The sequence below is a fragment of the Hippocampus zosterae genome, chromosome 5 (genome assembly GCF_025434085.1).
Source record: "Hippocampus zosterae strain Florida chromosome 5, ASM2543408v3, whole genome shotgun sequence".
Taxonomy (NCBI): Eukaryota; Metazoa; Chordata; class Actinopteri; order Syngnathiformes; family Syngnathidae; genus Hippocampus; species Hippocampus zosterae.
Window position 1 is genome coordinate 2,297,610 of NC_067455.1, and position 17,364 is coordinate 2,314,973.

At 49.4% G+C, this 17,364-nt stretch overlaps 1 protein-coding gene, 1 long non-coding RNA gene and 2 other non-coding genes across 4 annotated transcripts; all 4 read left to right on the plus strand.

Annotated features, from left to right (window-relative positions):
* Positions 1-37: 37 nt before the first annotated feature.
* Positions 38-16,779, plus strand: ncapd2 (non-SMC condensin I complex, subunit D2). The gene is made up of 32 exons (XM_052064957.1): positions 38-197; positions 521-640; positions 1,072-1,147; positions 1,406-1,464; positions 1,541-1,716; positions 2,177-2,319; positions 2,890-3,017; positions 3,241-3,364; positions 3,971-4,118; positions 4,207-4,404; positions 4,479-4,613; positions 4,684-4,771; positions 5,997-6,207; positions 6,272-6,390; positions 7,342-7,542; positions 7,624-7,798; positions 7,914-7,998; positions 8,114-8,250; positions 8,914-9,046; positions 9,822-9,897; positions 10,030-10,236; positions 10,342-10,502; positions 10,996-11,107; positions 11,220-11,343; positions 11,436-11,591; positions 12,706-12,883; positions 12,975-13,069; positions 14,496-14,576; positions 15,060-15,243; positions 15,426-15,600; positions 16,159-16,281; positions 16,560-16,779. The coding sequence occupies exons 2-32, from the start codon at positions 523-525 to the stop codon at positions 16,640-16,642; spliced, it is 4,209 nt and encodes a 1,402-aa protein (XP_051920917.1). The 5' UTR covers positions 38-197; positions 521-522; the 3' UTR covers positions 16,643-16,779.
* Positions 1,772-2,108, plus strand: LOC127601519 (small nucleolar RNA U85). Its single transcript, XR_007962583.1, has one exon. It is a non-coding gene; the product is annotated as a small nucleolar RNA U85 (small nucleolar RNA).
* LOC127600692 (uncharacterized) lies at positions 4,818-5,179 on the plus strand. Its single transcript, XR_007962395.1, has 2 exons — positions 4,818-5,055; positions 5,090-5,179. It is a non-coding gene; the product is annotated as an uncharacterized LOC127600692 (long non-coding RNA).
* On the plus strand, positions 4,836-5,160 carry LOC127601520 (small nucleolar RNA U85). The gene has a single exon (XR_007962584.1). It is a non-coding gene; the product is annotated as a small nucleolar RNA U85 (small nucleolar RNA).
* Positions 16,780-17,364: the final 585 nt, after the last annotated feature.

A 17,364-nucleotide genomic window follows, 5' to 3' on the forward strand; every position in this document is an offset into this window, starting at 1 on the left:
GTGTCCTTTTTAAAAACGTTCGAAGAAACGTCGCGTATGTATGACGTAACCTGAGCCCTGACGATTTGGCGCGATGTGGTATAAATTTGAAAATCCGAGAGCGGTTTCACAGTTCGCGAAGTGTGGACCAAAACATTATTAAAAACATTCGCCTTCTCCGGTCGCCATCGCGGTGAACGGGACAGCGAATTTTAAAGGTAAGTCGGATGTGTAAAACTTACACAGCGAGTCTTTCGTCCAATAACAATGAATTGAATACATTTACCAGTAATGTCGCCACTGCAGACGTGGCTAAAGGCTAGTTAGCATGCCTGGTTCACGAGCGGCGCCTATAACTTGTTTTGAAAATACTTTTGGTGAAAAGTACTTCTCAAGCTTTTCCTTCAGTTACGTTTTTACCCTATTATTGCTTTTTTTCTGTTGAGTTCGAGGAACGACAAGTTCAAGAGCGAGAACAAAGAAATGTGGTTTCCAGTGGTAATTTAGCGTTGACGCAATTTTTTAAAATTTTCTTCCACAGGCATGTCGTGGGACTTTTTTGTGCCCGTGTGCGTGGGTGACCTAGTCAAGACCGGGGGGATAAACCAGTACGTCGTGCAAGATGTGCTTTCCCCAAAACAACTACCGTCCCTTCTTAACAGTGAGTGATCATCTTCTTAAGGTTATGCTTTATAATCATTCTGTCAATTCCCACTGCCTCGGCGCTATGAACTAAATAAATGCTTTGTAACCGTATTGTAATCACTGTGTCCTCCTAAATTACTGCAGACATCACTTTATGTCCAGTGTCTCATGGGATATATATATATATATATATATATATATATATATATATATATATATATATATATATATATATATATATATATATATTGCTTTTCAAGATGCAGTGTATGCCCTATATTAGGGTCTCCGGATACATTGAGACCCTAATATAGGGCATACTCACTACTGGAACAGCAGTACAAAATTGCAAACGCACTATGTAGTGATAGGCAAGCAGCGATTCTCACGGCAGCCTAATGTGTAAAGATGTCCTCAATCTTATATTTTTGCCTCTGTTTAACTCAGAATTCAAGACTGCATTGAGAAGTCAAGGCCCTTTGTGCATCTTGGAACACTTTGACACAGCCTACAGTGTATTACAGTAAGTGTTGGTTTCACTGCACTGATCTTTGCAATCGGATGCGGTGACCCTCGACTGTTTGCTGGGAATATCCGGACAGCGGTGGCGCAAATTATTAGCTCCCCAAAGAAGGAGTTGTAGTTGCGTGTTCATGCTAAAAGATGAAAGCAAAGCAGTTAACAGAGAGACTGTAAAGCACCGTGCATTAGGATTGCACACAACCGTGATTCCATGTTACATACGTGACTGATTATTAACCGTACAAGTTGACTTTTAAAGGCATGCCAACTCTGTGGAGCTGGGTGTGAAAGAGAACACTCTGGATTTGCTGGTGCAAGGTTAGAATTGTTCACGTTGAAGGTTTTAAATGTTTCGACTAAAAGATGATACATTTCCCGTTTGTTTTTGTCGCAGTTGTCAGCAGCCTGTCAACCTCCCTCCCCTCATTTCTCATCTCTACCTCGATCTCTGCGGCGGAGCGAAAAGAGAATCTCAATGCTGTGAAAATGAGCGTCTTCTTGCTCTGCAAAATCACAGAGAGTCTCGAAAGTGACTCTTATAGGCAGAGCTTCATCGCGGCACCTGGCAAGGTATGACTTGGACAAATGGTTTCCAGAAGGGTTATTTATTTTTATGTGCGCAAATGCCCAGTGATGAAGCCACGGCAGTCGGGTGATCTGTCATGCCGGGGATTATGATCACTTGCCTTCTGTTTGATGGGTAATCTTGGTTGTGTCATAGTTATATTTCACTGCTGTAAGGGCCCACCTACACTAAAGACTGACGCCGCTTCTATAACTTCCTGTCCTCCTCAGAGTAATGGGATGGGACGGGTCGGAGTTGTCAAACAACATGTTGCATGTCTGTCCGTTTTTGTGCGGGTGTGATGTATGAGTTTATACGTAGCAGTTGGCAATGGGATATAGTCTCTTTGGAGGGTTTGGCAGGCATGAGCTACAGTCTTTGGTAATCTGAGGGGGCATTTGGACGACTACGAATTTGCCTTTTTGTCCCATGTGATATACACGGAAGTTGTTTCACTCTGCTCAGAGCGGCAAAAAGGCCAAAACGGGTGAGGGACTCCAGCAGTGGGACAACGAGAGGGAGCGAGTTCTTCAGGCCCTCGGGCAGCTCATGCAGTTGGACATCCGCTCCCTTTGGAATCTTTCTCTTGTTGAAGAAGAGTTCACCAGGTACTTAACGGTGTTGTTTGCCCTAACAAATACACACAATGGCTCGTCTCGCCACCTCAATTTGAAAAATAAAAGCAATACTGACCCGTGCTAATTGATGCTGCGCTCAGGTTGTGCCCGTGCAAAGCTGTAGGTTGTGATGCAGATGTACATATCTTCCGTACCGCTTGATCCTCACTAGGGTCGCGGGGGGTGCTGTAGCCCATCCCAGCCGTCTCCGGGCAGTAGGCGGGGGACACCCTGAATCGGTTGCCAGCCAATCGCAGGGCACACAGAAACAAACAACCATTCGCACTCACACCCACACCTAGGGACAATTTTAGAGTGTTCAATCAGCCTGCCATGCATATTTTTTTGGAATGTGGGAGGAAACCGGAGCACCCGGAGAAAACCCACGCAGGCCCGGGGAGAACATGCAAACTCCACACAGGGAGGCCGGAGCTGGAATCGAACCCGGTACCTCTGCACTGTGAAGCCCACGTGCTAACCACTGGACTACCGGGCCGCGTGATGCAGAGGTTTCCTCCAAATTACTGCCCAAGTTCCTCATTGTCTTTTCCTTTCCTTTAGCTGCGTGACTTGCTGTTGCTACAAGCTACTTGAGAATCCCACCATCAGCCACGTCAAGAGCAAACCCACCAGGGAGGGAATCATCCATCTTCTCGGCTTGCTGATCAAGAAGTACAATCACCTCCTCAGTAAGGCTCAGAATTATTGAATTGGAAATAAAACGGTGCCGCACTCAACGATGCGCTTTAAGCGGTTTGTTCGACAGGGACAAGCCGTTAAATACAAAAAAAAAAAAAAGGAGAGAGGAGCATGGAGGAGATGTTAACACGCACGCTACTTGACCGGTCAGAGCATTGCACACTTGTTTGTTTGGGATAAACCTTGGTGCGTTTTTGATCTTCTGCCCAACAGGCGCAAGTGTAAAGGTGATTCAGCTGCTGCAACACTTTGAACAGTTGTCGTCGGTGTTTGCTCAGGCTGTGTCTGTGTGGAGCACTGAGTATGGTGTCAGGGCCATCATCGGGGAAGTCATGAGGTTAGTTTGCATACTTTTGCATTATTATGGTAAATGTATTAGGAATGTCCCAACATACTCCCCCCCCCCCCATCTCTCCTTTAATTTTTTTTTAAAAGTATAAATAAATAGGCGGCCCGGTAGCCCAGTGGTTAGCACGTTGGCTTCACAGTGCAGAGGTACCGGGTTCGATTCCAGCTCCGGCCTCCCTGTGTGGAGCTTGCATGTTCTCCACACAGGGCCAGCGTGGGTTTTCTCCGGGTGCTCCGGTTTCCTCCCACGTTCCAAAAACATGCGTGGCAGGCTGATTGAACACTCTAAATTGTCCCTAGGTGTGAGTGTGAGCGCGGATGGTTGTTCGTCTCTGTGTGCCCTGCGATTGGCTGGCAACCGATTCAGGGTGTCCCCCGCCTACTGCCCGAAGACAGCTGGGATAGGCTCCAGCACCCCCCGCGACCCTAGTGAGGATCAAGCGGCTCGGAAGATGAATGAATGAATGAATAAATAAATACTCATTTCGAACCGGTGTCCAAGTCTTTGTTTTTAAGTGTCTGCCTTTCGGTTAAACTACTGAACAATAACACCCCCCAACCCCCTCCCTCCCTCCGCTTTCTCTTCCCTCTTCAGAGAGATTGGCCAGAAGTCAAGTGAGGAGCTTGCAAGGGAGGGGTCAGGGGTCAAAGCGTTTTCGTCTTTCCTGTCTGAACTCGGTGCACTTGTACCCGAGTTAATGATCCCAAACATCAGTGTGCTTATCACCCACCTGGAAGGAGAGGTACTTCACACTTTTAACACCTCCATCCTCCCGACCGCCCCTTTTCTCCCTTCTGAAGACTTCTTACATTTGTCTCGCCGTCATCTAGAGCCACACGATGCGCGTGGCCGTGTGCGAGGTCCTGGGGGACATCCTGGTGCGCGTCCTGTGCGGAGACGGATTGGAAGAGTCCGGCAAAGCGGACCGCGACCGCTTCTTCGACACCCTGCAGGAGCACCTGCACGACACGCACTCTCACGTCAGGGCGCGCGTCTTGCAGGTGTACACGCGCATCGTCAACAGCAAAGTAAGCTCCCCGAGTCTTGAAAATTCATCTTATGACGTTGAGTTCACTGACTCGGCGGCCTTTTCCGCGTTTAGGCCTTGCCGCTGTGTCGGTACAGTGAGGTGATGGGCCTCACCGTGGGCAGACTGATGGACAAATCCGTCAATGTGGTCAAGAGCGCCATCCAGCTGCTGGCAGCCTTCATTGCGCACAACCCTTACAGTTGCAAGGTAACAACCCTCGAGTCAGAAGAATTTCCAATCTCTCTCCAAACGTCACAGAAGTCTTTGTGACTTTCAGTTGAGCAGCGCCGATCTGAAAAAACCTCTGGAGAAAGAGACGGCCAAGCTGAGGGAGATGAAAGAGAAGCTGCGCGGCGACGCGCCGGGTGAGCGGCGCTCTTGTCGGTTTGAGGACTCTTCTTTTCCTCGCGTGGTGGTCTCGGCCCGGTTGCCCCGATGATGAAACCAAGGCGAATACGAGCTGAGTTGAACAACAGCTGGCTGCTTCTTGCCTCAACCGGCGGGTAATCTTGGCAGTGTAAGGGAGCCTCGTTGCTCTGCTGTAAGGGCCCACCGACAGTAACGTGGCTCCACCACTAGGGCTCCCGTGAAAGTTACATTGGAGTAATTGTGTGGATGAAGCCCACAGTTTGTGTGCGTTTGTGTGTGCGTGTGTGTGTGTGTGTGTGTGTGTGTGTGGAGAGGCCTGAAGTTCAGCCCAGCTGTTTTCACTGTTCGGTCAGCAATGAGTTGCGTCTTTGGTAATCTGAGGGCCAAATACGTGTTGGGTTTTACCTCAACACGGCAGGGCGTGCTCCAAAAAAATCTCCTTGTGATCACATTTCTCCCATCTCACTTTAAAAAAAAAAAAAATCCCACAGCGCTCGCCCATACGTCATCCAGCTTCTTTGTTCAGCCGTACGAATTTACTTTTGATGAGCCTGACGCAATGCTTCCGCTTTTAGCCGCATCAAATCAAATGTCTCGGACGCATCCGCTAAGTGCTTTGAGTCATAAAGTTACACCTGTTCCCCCCAGCTCGACGGAACTCATTCGAGTTTTGTGTGGCTTCATTAATGTGAGTGTAGCGGGTTGTTCTTCGGAAAGCCTTTCAATATAATTGGAAAGGCTTCGTCAAGACCACAATTCCGCATATATCGTGCAACGAGATGAAAAGCGCCGGTGCACCGGAACGTGACGAAGTAAGAGTAAATGAGGGCAGCGCACAGAATGACGTGGTTGGCTTCAAGAACAAGGACTTTCCAATTGCAACGTTGCCCCACTATAACTTTTTTTTTTGGGAGGGGGGTTATATTTTCTGCAATGCCCTTTCATGTGGGAAAGGAAAGCCAGAGTCTACAAACAAAACACAAATACACTCTTGGCATATTGTCAAAGAAGCTGCTACAAATCTTGCCCGGATATTCCTTTCCTTAAAGGCACACATTACTGTCATATGTATACTGGATTTATCGAAATAATTTGGAAGCATGTGGTGGGGACTTTTTTTTTTAGTTAGTGTTCAGAAAGTGTGAGATTGGTCAAATTAATTTTTTTTAAAACATGTGGTATGGGTCTGAAACATGTCGCCATGTCCACTTGTCTCTGCAGTGATTAAAGCATCCGAGCTGTGGGCCGCCATGGAGCCTGAACTGCGCATCACCGTTGACACGGAGCTGGAGCGCTCGGGTGATTCTGAGAAGGGCCAGCATGAGGAGGAGGAAGAGGAGGAGGAGGCGGATGTAAAGAAAGTAAACGAGCTGGAGGATTGTAGGGCGACGGCAGTGATGATCGCGCAGTATCTGCGAGTCAACAAGTACAGGTAAGCGCCGAGGTCGCCACTGGCACAACGTTTACGGGTAACCGTTTTCTTCTCGCTCGTGCAGGGATGCTGTGCGTCTTTGTATCAAGGCCCTCGGCCGCTTCCCCGAATCGGAGATGTTTGCCGCCCTGTCCGCTCTCACCGCGGAGACTCTAATGGACACACTGGCCCGTCTTTTCAAAGGTGAACTCCTTTTCATTCGCTTCGCTTTGTGCGTCGCTCGGCACAAATGCTCTCGGCTTCTGAACTCTGTTAAAATTCCGTTCCCGTGTGTCATTATAGTCGGCGGACGTTCCTTTGACATCACCAACTGTATGACAAAATTGTCATTTTAAATATGGACAAAATATGTCTGTTTTGTACCGGACCAATGTACATCACGGTATTTTAATGCTGTTACGGCTTAATGGACAAATCAAAGATCCAGCTTTCACTAATGAAGGACTCGAACAATTAACCAAAAATATTAATTCATTCATTCATTCATCTTCCGAGCCGCTTGATCCTCACAAGGGTCGCGGGGGGGGGGGGGGTGCTGGAGCCTATCCCAGCTGTCTCCGGGCAGTAGGCAGGGGGACACCCTGAATTGGTTGCCAGCCAATCGCAGGGCACACACTTACGAACAACCAACCACGCTCACACTCACACCTCGGGACAATTTAGAGTGTTCAATCAGCCTGCCACGCATGTTTTCGGAATGTGGGAGGAAACCGGAGCACCCGGAGAAAACCCACGCAGGCCCGGGGAGAACATGCGAACTCCACACAGGGAGGCCGGAGCTGGAATCGAACCCGGTACCTCTGCACTGTGAAGCCGACGTGCTAACCACTGGTCTAACGGGCCGCCCTAACCAAAAAAAAAAAAAAAAAAACAAACATACAATTATATTTTTTTTTCTACTCCGGTGCTAAGGGCATTCATGTACAAAATCAATCTTTGAATAAAGTGCTTAGTGACCAATTCTAAGTTGTTGGTGCATGCCAGTTCACAGCGATTAAACCGGAAGGAAATGGGCGTGGCTCCCGAAGACTTGGGGGCGGGGCTGATTATCTCCATATCATAACCTAAAACAAAAACAAAAAAATTTAATCCTTGGATTTTGACACAAACATTTTTTTTCGTCCCTCTCTTTAGGCTCTGATGAGGACCCCCCTGAGCACAGTCAAAACTTGCCTCCCACACCACAGAAAGAAGGAGAGAAGGAGGCGGACGATGCGGAGCTGAAGAAGCAGGAGATGTTGGTGCAGTACCTCCGCGATACGGAAACCTTCTCCCTTCAAGTGGAGAGGGCCATCTCCGTCATTAACGCCATGCTGTACTGGAAAACGACTTCAGGTTGAATGTCTTCAAGTGTTTTTTTTTTTAAGAGTTGTGCAAGTGCTCACGTCTGATACGCGTGTTGATTTGTATTCTTAGTGGTCCAGGAGGCGGTGCAGTTTTGCGTGACGGTCTGCGAATTTGGCATCGCCAACTCTCTCAGTGGCGTGCGGAAGATGTTGCCTCTGGTTTGGTCCACTGACTCGGCCATCAAAGATGCCGTCGTCCAGGCCTACCGGCGCCTCTATCTCAACCCCAAAGGAGACACCGTCAGGTCCAGACAACACTTTAAGCGCCAGTAACACAGAAGCATATTTACCCTCGTGGACCTCTGTACCAAGAAAAAAATAATAATAATTTGCGCTGAACTAATCTTTTATCCCCCCCAGGATGAAAGCTCAGACTCTTGTGGACAGTCTGTCGGAACTGATGGTGGATGCGTCTCTGGGAACAATTCAGTGTCTGGAGGAAATAGTGAGTGGTTCATTCCTGACCGTACGTTGATGCGGAATGATAATCGGGGGCCTATCGTGCTTGTCGATGCTGATTTAGTCACCCAACCGCGAAACTTCCGACGATGTCGCCGTAGGTGCAGGAGTTCTTTGGCGGCGGCAACAGTCTGGAGTCGACCGTGGTGCAGGTTCTGTGGGGGAGGTTTACTGGCAAAACCGAAAGCTCGCCTTTGTACAGGCGAGCGGCTGTGCTCCTGCTGGGCATGGCTGCACGGTGAGACGACGGCTTCTTTCGGGTCGCTTGCACGCGCTCTGCAAAAGGGAGAATGCTCGCCGTTTGCCATCAAGTTTTTGGGTTCAGGAACGGCATTTTGTCACGGGCGCCGGGTGGGGGAGGAGGGGAGGGGGGCGGTGCGCCAAGAGGAAACATGTCAATTAGATCTAGTTTGTACATAAATATACGTCTTATGACAAACGGTGCCAAAGCCGCGATCCTGAAAATGTTGCTCTTGCGTCATCCGGGAAATTATCTCATTTGTAACAACAATCCGATCGTCAGTTGCTTTTTCTGTGCGAAATACATCAAAATGCTGCCAGTGCATTTCTCTGAATATATACAGTACATACGTCTATATATATATATTTTTTAGTGTTTTGCGCTCAAAGACTTCCACCGCTTCGGGGAAGAGTGAGCGAGACGATCTGACGTCCGCCCACACCGCCGCCTGACTTCATCCAGCCGGCAGCATTCACAACCATTAAACCTCACGCGTTTTTTATTTTTATTTTTTTTTCTCTATAACCCGGCCTCCCACGTACATTTTCCGGCCGGCGGCTGCACATCGGCTAGGCCGCCTCACAGCGCTCGAGTTTAATGTAGGCCATACGTTTGCATAATAGCGTACTCTTTGCCTTGCACGGATGTGTTTGTGAACAGGGCAGAAAGGGAGGTGGTCCTCAGCAATCTGGACACGCTTTGTTCTGTGGCTCTGGGAGAAAAAGTGACGGAGGACTTTCTTCTGGCGAGAGACACCGTGATCGCCATTTGCAGCATCACTGATCATGTTAGGGTAAGCCGGATTGTTGTACAAGAGAAGAGCTCACACCAAGCCTCTCAATTCCTACTATTGCCCAGCTTTACGTTTTGTAGATATTCGTAGGACTGACCTATTGGGGGGCCGCGCACACCTCTCACTGTGCACATAGCTGTAGATGAGTCCGATCATGATAAGATGGAAGGTTTTATTACAGCTAATTCGTGCAAAAAAGTGCAATCATTTTGTGTCCCAATTTTACTCTTAATCAGCATTTTTAAAAAAATCGAACAGACCCCCGTAGAAATAAATATTCCCGGTAGTGCATTTAAAATTTGTGAAGTAAATTGCACAATATTTTATGACTTTATTTAATGAGCTACTCCTACAACATTATTCATTCATTCATTCATTCATTCATCTTCCGAGCCGCTTGATCCTCACTAGGGTCGCGGGGGGTGCTGGAGCCTATCCCAGCTGTCTTCGGGCAGTAGGCGGGGGACACCCTGAATCGGTTGCCAGCCAATCACAGGGCACACGGAGACAAACAACCATTCGCACTCACACTCACACCTAGGGACAATTTAGGGTGTTCAATCAGCCTGCCACGCACGTTTTTGGAATGTGGGAGGAAACCGGAGCACCCGGAGAAAACCCACGCAGGCCCGGGGAGAACATGCAAACTCCACACAGGGAGGCCGGAGGTGGAATCTAACCCGGTACCTCTGCACTGTGAAGCCGACGTGCTAACCACTGGACTACCGGGCCGCCCTCCTACAACATGAATAAAACACAATGTTTCTTTCTTCAGCAATCAAAAGGTGCCCCATTCAGACTCCCTCAAGAACATCAGCTCTTTACCCGCCTCACACAAGCGATTGCTGAAGGTATCGAGCGCCCCCACCTCCCCCCTTTTTGAGAGTTGTGCCGAGTGCGTTTGGTTTTTCGGTCCGTTTCATATGCTGCCCGTGGGTGGGTGTTTTGTTTTGTTTTGTTTTTTTTCCCCCCCCCCCCACCAGGTGCCATGATGGAGGACGCACACTGGCAGAGTTTCATGGAGCAAGCCGTCCGTCTCACCTACTTTCTGGCCGAATCCCCTGACCGGCTGTGCTCCCGGTTGATCCAACGCACCGCTAGACTGCTGCTGGATCAAATTTCCGAAGGCGCCGAGGTTAAGAAGGATGTCGATCAGCCACAAGAGGGATCTCAAGAGTCTGGTGAGCAAGGTGAACGACAACTCTCATTGACGAGTGCTTGTTGCACACCCCCCCCCCCCCCCCCCACCCCACAGTACCGCACTCACGCTTGACACCTGCTTTCCTCTCCCGCAGTGAATTGCGTGTGCCTGGCTCAGCTGTTGGCCCTGTGTGGCAGCGTGGCCTTCTGGCAGGTGTCTCATCTCGAGCGCAGCGTGAGCAGTGAGCTGCGGAGGCGGCGATTAGAGACCGAAGAGCGAGAGGAGAAAGAAAAGGGTCCATCCAGTAAAGCAAAGGTGCGCCGTGACTGCTGCGTGTACGAGTCGAGCACGTGACATTTGGGCGTGGTTCAGAATCGGCACCTCAGATATTTTTTTTTCCTTTTTTCCCCATGACTGATTATTTTATTCGCCAATATTATTATTATTTTTTTTTTAGATGAGGAAAATTGCAGTGTACCTGCTGTATGTTGTACTTGTGATTGTTTTTTAATTTTATTATTGTATTTATTTATTTTTTAAGGTGAACAGATTCAGTTTTCGACCTTTGATAGTAACAAAAAAGAAGTTTCAGTCTTTGATATCCAAGCAGATGTCTGGTGGTACTTTTTGGCCTTCCGAATTTCAATTTAAGACATTGACAGACAAAAGCAGCGTTGATATTTGTGGGGTCCAAAGCAATGAAAACATCTCCAGCAGTTTTGGTCTGAAATGTGATGAAGTGTCAAGCTTTGAGCTTGCCGATACCCACAATGGTTCCGTCAACCTTGGAATTTTTTTTTGTCAACAGCTAACGGCAAATGAGAGCGCAATGGAGGAGGAGCTCGGCTTGGTCGGCGCCTGTGCGGAAGACACGGAGGCCGAGCTCATCAGGAAGATCTGCGAAACGGAATTACTGGCCGGTAACGACCGCATCCAATCGTCTCCTTTTGTGTCCATTAAATGCACGCCGCCGTATTGACATGCTAACGATGCGTTTTGCTTGCACGCCACCCGCCGTATCGTCTCCTGAAGAGGAGAACCTGCTGAGCGCATTCCTTCCCTTGCTGGTGAAAGTCTGCAGCTCCCCCGGACATTATTCGCACCCTCAGCTCACCACGGCTGCCTGTCTGGCCCTGTCACAGTACATGATGATTAGGTAAACGCGGCGCCGGCGGCTGTTTTGTTCTCTCGCAACGAAGATGCCAATTATGAGCACGATCATTGATGTTTTCCTTTTTCTTACTCCAGCCCGTCGGTTTGTGAGGAGAACGCCCGTCTCATGTTTACAGTGCTGGAGCGCTCGACTCTCCCCGTCGTCAGGGCCAATGCCATCATTGCCCTGGGAGACCTCACTGTCCGCTTCCCCAACATATTGGAGCCCTGGACCCAGAATTTATACGCCAGGTAATGTTCCTCCCCCGGGTCGCAAGCACATGTTGCTGTCGCTCCAATTAACACCCCCCCCCCCCAAACATTCATTTGTCACGGTTACAGGCCCGTTGTGGGATCTCGCAGAATAGAACACAAGATGGCTAAGCTGCGCTGGCGGTGGTGCTGATTGTCTTCTTGAACAATTACTTTTTTTGGGGGGTGGGGGTGGGGGGGGACATGCCTCAAGTGTGTCATCCCTCTCAGCGCCTTGCCACTATCGATACACTCCACTGAATCACAATGAGCAGAAGTTTACTTTCTTCCGTTTGTAACTAACTTGCGGTGGCTGCGTCGTCAAGCTCTTATATGGTCGCCGTGGCAACAAGGCAAGACACTTTATGAAGTGTGGGTTGTGGCGATGTAGACGAGGTCTTGTCTCATCAAGCGTTTAATTAATAGCATGTAACAGATTGTGGCCGCTCACTCCGGTGTAATTCTGCAGAGCGGCTGAGAAAGTAGGAAGGAAATGAAATGTTTTACACTCGTGTCAAGAACGTGACATTAAAAACACTTTAATGGAGTCCAAAGTAAAATGGCCAACTCGGAAGCTGATGTTCCGTTTGAAGTTTAATTACGATGCGCGTGTTTAGGTGTTGGGGAATTGTCAAACAGTCACTTCCTTTCTCCTGCCTCATTGCCCTCGCAGTGTTTCCTACCTGATAAGGTCCCCCCCCCTCATCCCCTCTCTAATTGTCTCCCACACAAACACCTCCGCTCTCCTCGAAGCCGTCGCCGCCTTGGGGCCTTCAGATAAGCGAATTAAGAATTAATTACGCCGTTCATTGCCGCGCTAAGCCCTGGCATGAGCAAGTGCCGTGTACGCGTTTCTCATCTTCTGCCAGAAATCCATAAATGAGGAACGGCTAATGAGTTTCTTTTGTGGTGCAAGTTTGACTGAGGCAAACTTTTTTTTAAATCACCTCTCCCAAAAAAACAATCGGATTGGGATATGGCGTCCACCTCATCTTTTGAGGATGCGTTCCCGTCAGCGACGTCCGCGCTAAAATGGCCGCCCTCCGCCGATGGCAACGTTGGCGTTTGCTCGAGGGTTGTCTCGTTATGCTAATGTGACATCCTCCTCTCGCAGGCTCGGTGACGAGGTCCCCTCGGTGAGGCAGACGGCCGTGACAGTGCTGACTCAATTGGTGCTTAAGGACGTGCTGAAGGTCAAAGGGCAAGTCAGCGAGGTGGCCGTGCTGCTAATTGACCCCGAGCCGCACATCGCCAGCCTGGCCCTCAACTTCTTCAACGAGCTGGCCTCCAAGGTGCGTGCTTCCACACGTCGGGAGTTTCGAATGAAAATAATTGGCTTTTGTGCGCTCACTGCGACCTGCCAATCATCCTTCCCGCCGTCAGGACAACGCAATTTACAACCTGCTTCCGGACATCATCAGTCGTCTGTCTGACCCGGACAGGGGCATGACCCCGGAGGACTTCAACACCGTCATGAAGTAGGTTGACTGCATGATGACTTGTCAGATTCTTGAGTATTTAAGGCAGCGGTGGGCAAGTCATTTTCCATAGGGGCCAAATCATCCATCCATCCATCTACCGCTTATCCGGGGCCGGGTCGCGGGGGCAACAGCTTTAGCAGGGAAGCCCAGACTTCCCTCTCCCTAGCTACTTCGTCCAGCTCTCCCCGGGGGATCCCGAGGCGTTCCCAGGCCAGCTGGGTGACATAGTCTCTCCAGCGTGTCCTGGGTCTTCCTCGGGGTTTCCTCCCGGTGGGACATGACCGGAACACCTCACCGGGGAGGCGCTCAGGAGGCATCCGAATCAGATGCCCAAGCCACCTCATCTGGCTCCTCTCGATGTGGAGGAGAAGCGGCTCGACTCGGAGCCCCTCCCGGATGACGGAGCTTCTCACCTTATCTCTAAGGGAGAGCCCGGACACCCTGCGGAGAAAACTCATTTCGGCCGCTTGTATCCGGGATCTCGTTCTTTCGGTCACGACCCATAGCTCGTGACCATAGATGAGGGTTGGGACGTAGATCGACCGGTAAATTGAGAACTTCGCCCTTTGGCTCAGCTCCTTCTTCACCACGACAGACCGATACAACGTCCGCCATTAGGGGCCAAATGAGAAACGAAATTGGTTTTAAAAAAAAGGGGGCATCTAATGTTCCTCCTCTTTTCACATGAAGTCAGGCTATTGTCCTGTCCCAAAAAAATTCTAAACCACGGTGAAGACGGGTGAGGAGGATGTAAACGGCTCGTCTTGTTCAGAATAAGAGTACATCAATGTTTCAGCTGAGCGTCGCCGGAGAAATCACGAGCTGCAGGCCTTACGGCGGACGCGTACTGTTTGGCTGAAGACGTCAGGTCACTTTAGACTCGGAAGAGGAAGAATTTAAGATCTTATTTCATTAAAAAAAAGAAAAAAATTCAACCCAAGATACACAATCCCAGAGCAAAAATCTATTGCTTGCTGCAACAACTGACTGCTACGTCCGAGTCCTGTCAACCCGTCGGTTCATTAAAATAGGCAGCCAATGGGCGGCACAAATCTCCCGCCTTGAAACCGGCTATTTCGCACAGGGAAAAAAAATATTGGCAACGGTTTAAGCGACTTCATTGACATTTGCATGAGCACTAAGAGGTGTATGGAACAATACATGTCGCTTCCGAGTCTTTACCCGTATTTTTACATTTTAGGAAAAACCTGGAGATGTTCGTTGTTGTTCAACCTGCGTCACTTTTGCACTGCATTCGATGTCCACAATATGTCCGAAATGCGGACACCACTTTAAAGTAAAAAGACAAAAAATGGTAAAAAGTAAAAAAGACAAAAAATGGGCGTGTTTTTCCCCACGATGGCGACAATTTGTTATACATACTGTACACTTTATTATTATTATTCATTCTTTTTATTTTTAGACAGCTCTTCTCCTACATCACCAAGGAGAGACAGACCGAGTCTCTGGTGGAGAAACTTTGTCAGCGCTTCAGGACCGCCAGGTGAGAGCGTGGCCGGTGTGCTGTGCTTTCTTGTTTTGCCGTCGTTTTTAAAAAAATATATATTTTTTTTTTTACCGTGCCCTGCCGCGGCCCCATCGTGAGCACGCCGGCGTGTGTGTGAGTGAAGAGGCAAGCTGACATTTAAAGCCAGTTCACCTATTAATCACACACTGACAGAGCCTTCACTCATCTTGTCATTGCGTGCGTTTGGGGGGCGGGGGGGACGGGACGGAGGTGGAACAATGGCGGCCGGACCTGTGCCTCTCGGGTCCACCTCTGACTCATCCCTCGTCGAAGGAAGGACATTTTGCATTACTCGCTGGCAAAAGTGAATTACAGATGGCAAATGCGATTTGTTCCAAATGCCGCTTACAAAGACGAATCCATGAGTCAAAGATCCCAAACGCTGTTTGTCCCATTTGCATAATTTCTCTAAATCCGATTGAGTCCCTCAAATTCATCTATCTTCTCTTCCCTTCGCAGGACGGAGCGTCAGTGGTGCGACTTGGCCGTCTCGCTGTCCCTGCTGTCCATGTGCGAGCGCGGCTTCAAGAAGCTGCAGGAATGCTGGGAATGCTACAGCGACAAGCTGACCGAGCCCGGCGTCTACCAGCCTCTGCTCGCCATCGCGGCCAAACTGCGCCGCGGAGCCAAGATCCAGCTCAAGGTGCCGCGCTTCAACGCGAGAATCCGTCGCCGCGCGACTTCGGCCGTTGTGAAAGCACACCCTGATAAATAGTCGATGAGCACCGGTGTTTGTCATCCAAATAGTTCCTGCAATTCTGATTTTGCGTCCGATTTTATGACGTTGGCGTGATTTGGTTTTAATGAGCGCCGATTGTGTCACAGGGCCAAGTGGACGACTTTGAGAAGCGACTGACGGCTGTTCACACGCGAGGCCTGGAAAACATGGAAAGCCCCGAGATGGAGGACGAAAATCAAAAAGGGGAACGAGCCACCGACAAGGCGGCGGCGGCGGCACGCACGCCGATGCCTGCCAGGGCTCGAGCCAGGTCCAAGAGAGGTCTGTGCCGAGTCTTCAGCTTGGTCTTGCTCTTTTCATCGATATTCACCGTTGTTATTCAGGCTCGGCCGATTAACAACTTTTAATTAGTTCATTTGCTAATTTTTGGGCGGCCCGGTAGCCCAGTGGTTAGCACGTCGGCTTCACAGTGCAGAGGTACCGGGTTCGATTCCAGCTCCGACCTCCCTGTGTGGAGTTTGCATGTTCTCCCCGGGGTTTTCTGCGTGGGTTTTCTCCGGGTGCTCCAGTTTCCTCCCACATTCCAAAAATATGCGTGGCAGGCTGATTGGACGCTCTAAATTGTCCCTAGGTGTCAGTGTGAGCGTGGATGGTTGTTCGTCTCTGTGTGCCCTGCGATTGGCTGGCAACTTGTTCAGGGTGTCCCCCGCCTACTGCCCGGAGACAGCTGGGATAGGCTCCAGCACCCCCCACGACCCTGGTGAGGATTAAGCGGTTCGGAAAATGGATGGATTTGCTAATTTCATCGGCTCATATTCGCTCTTTTAAAAATTGTTCTGACTCATATTTCCGCGTTTGGTGTCTTTTCGCGGCATCCAGGTCAGTCAAAGTCGTCCGTTTCCAGCCAATGCGACGACAGCTTCGTGACGCCTCAGAGAACTCGCAGGTCCAAGAAAAAGCCTGTCATCACCTTCAGCAGTGACGAAGAGGAGGATGAAGAGGGTGAGTCGGCATGACTTAGCTTAAACTTAACCCACCCGGCGGTTATGAACACTCGGGGTTGCCTGAGGTTCTTTTTACAACGGCGCGAGATGTTTCGCTGCTTTCCATGGAAGGGGTTTACATTTACCAGACTACTTACTATTATTATTACGTTACTCTTAAGCACAAATAATTTCCTGTCGGCGTGATGTCACAAGACGCAAAAAGTGTGGAGGAGTCCCAAGATCCAGCGAGATCTCCATCTTATCTTCATCTCGCTCCAATCTTTCTTTCACCAGATGCTGTGCTGACAGAGAGCGAGACCCCCAAAGTCACCACGCCCATTGCCCGCGCATCTCGACGAGCTCGCCTCAGAAACTGACCCAAAAACACACACACTTTTTTTCTTTTTTTTTTTAACCTACGTAGGATCATCGACTGGCATCCGGATCATGTCCCACATAGCATCAAAGATGTCTCGTAAATAAACCTGGACCCGATGTGGTTGTTCCAAAACTCCCGCGCAGTCGTGTCGTCGTGTCTCATCACCGTCTGCTGTGTTACAAGACGAGCTTTTCAAAGTGTGGCACGGCGCTCAATCAAACTCCACCTGGGGGTCGTTTTGTGTACCGTCAATCGAAAGATTTATGAGTTTGAGCCGATCGCAAAAGATTTAGGACATCACTAAACCGAGGCTTGTGACATTTGACATGAGAAAAATTTCCGTCGTATAGTAGTGGTCAGTAGTTTACTCCACTCGAGGGATGAGCTGTCTCGGTTCACTCGGTGACGAAAAACTTGGGGCTGTTGATTCTGTCGCACGAGTGGCTAGTTTTGCATTGTGTCATCTAGCGGCGGAGCATTTAATCCAATGAAAGCGGATTATTTGCGTGGTGCGAATGACTGATTTTAGGCAGGAGAGTACGTTTCATTATTATTAATTATCCCCCCCCCCTCATCCCACGCCCCTAATCATATTTTCCTCAAGATGAATGCTTGCCTCACCCTTTGAAAAGCATCTCTGCAAGTGGCTTTCGGTGCGTTTTGGACAGTGATGTGTCACCACCGCTGCTCTTTTTTTTCGTTTCAGTTTTCCCTCTGCCT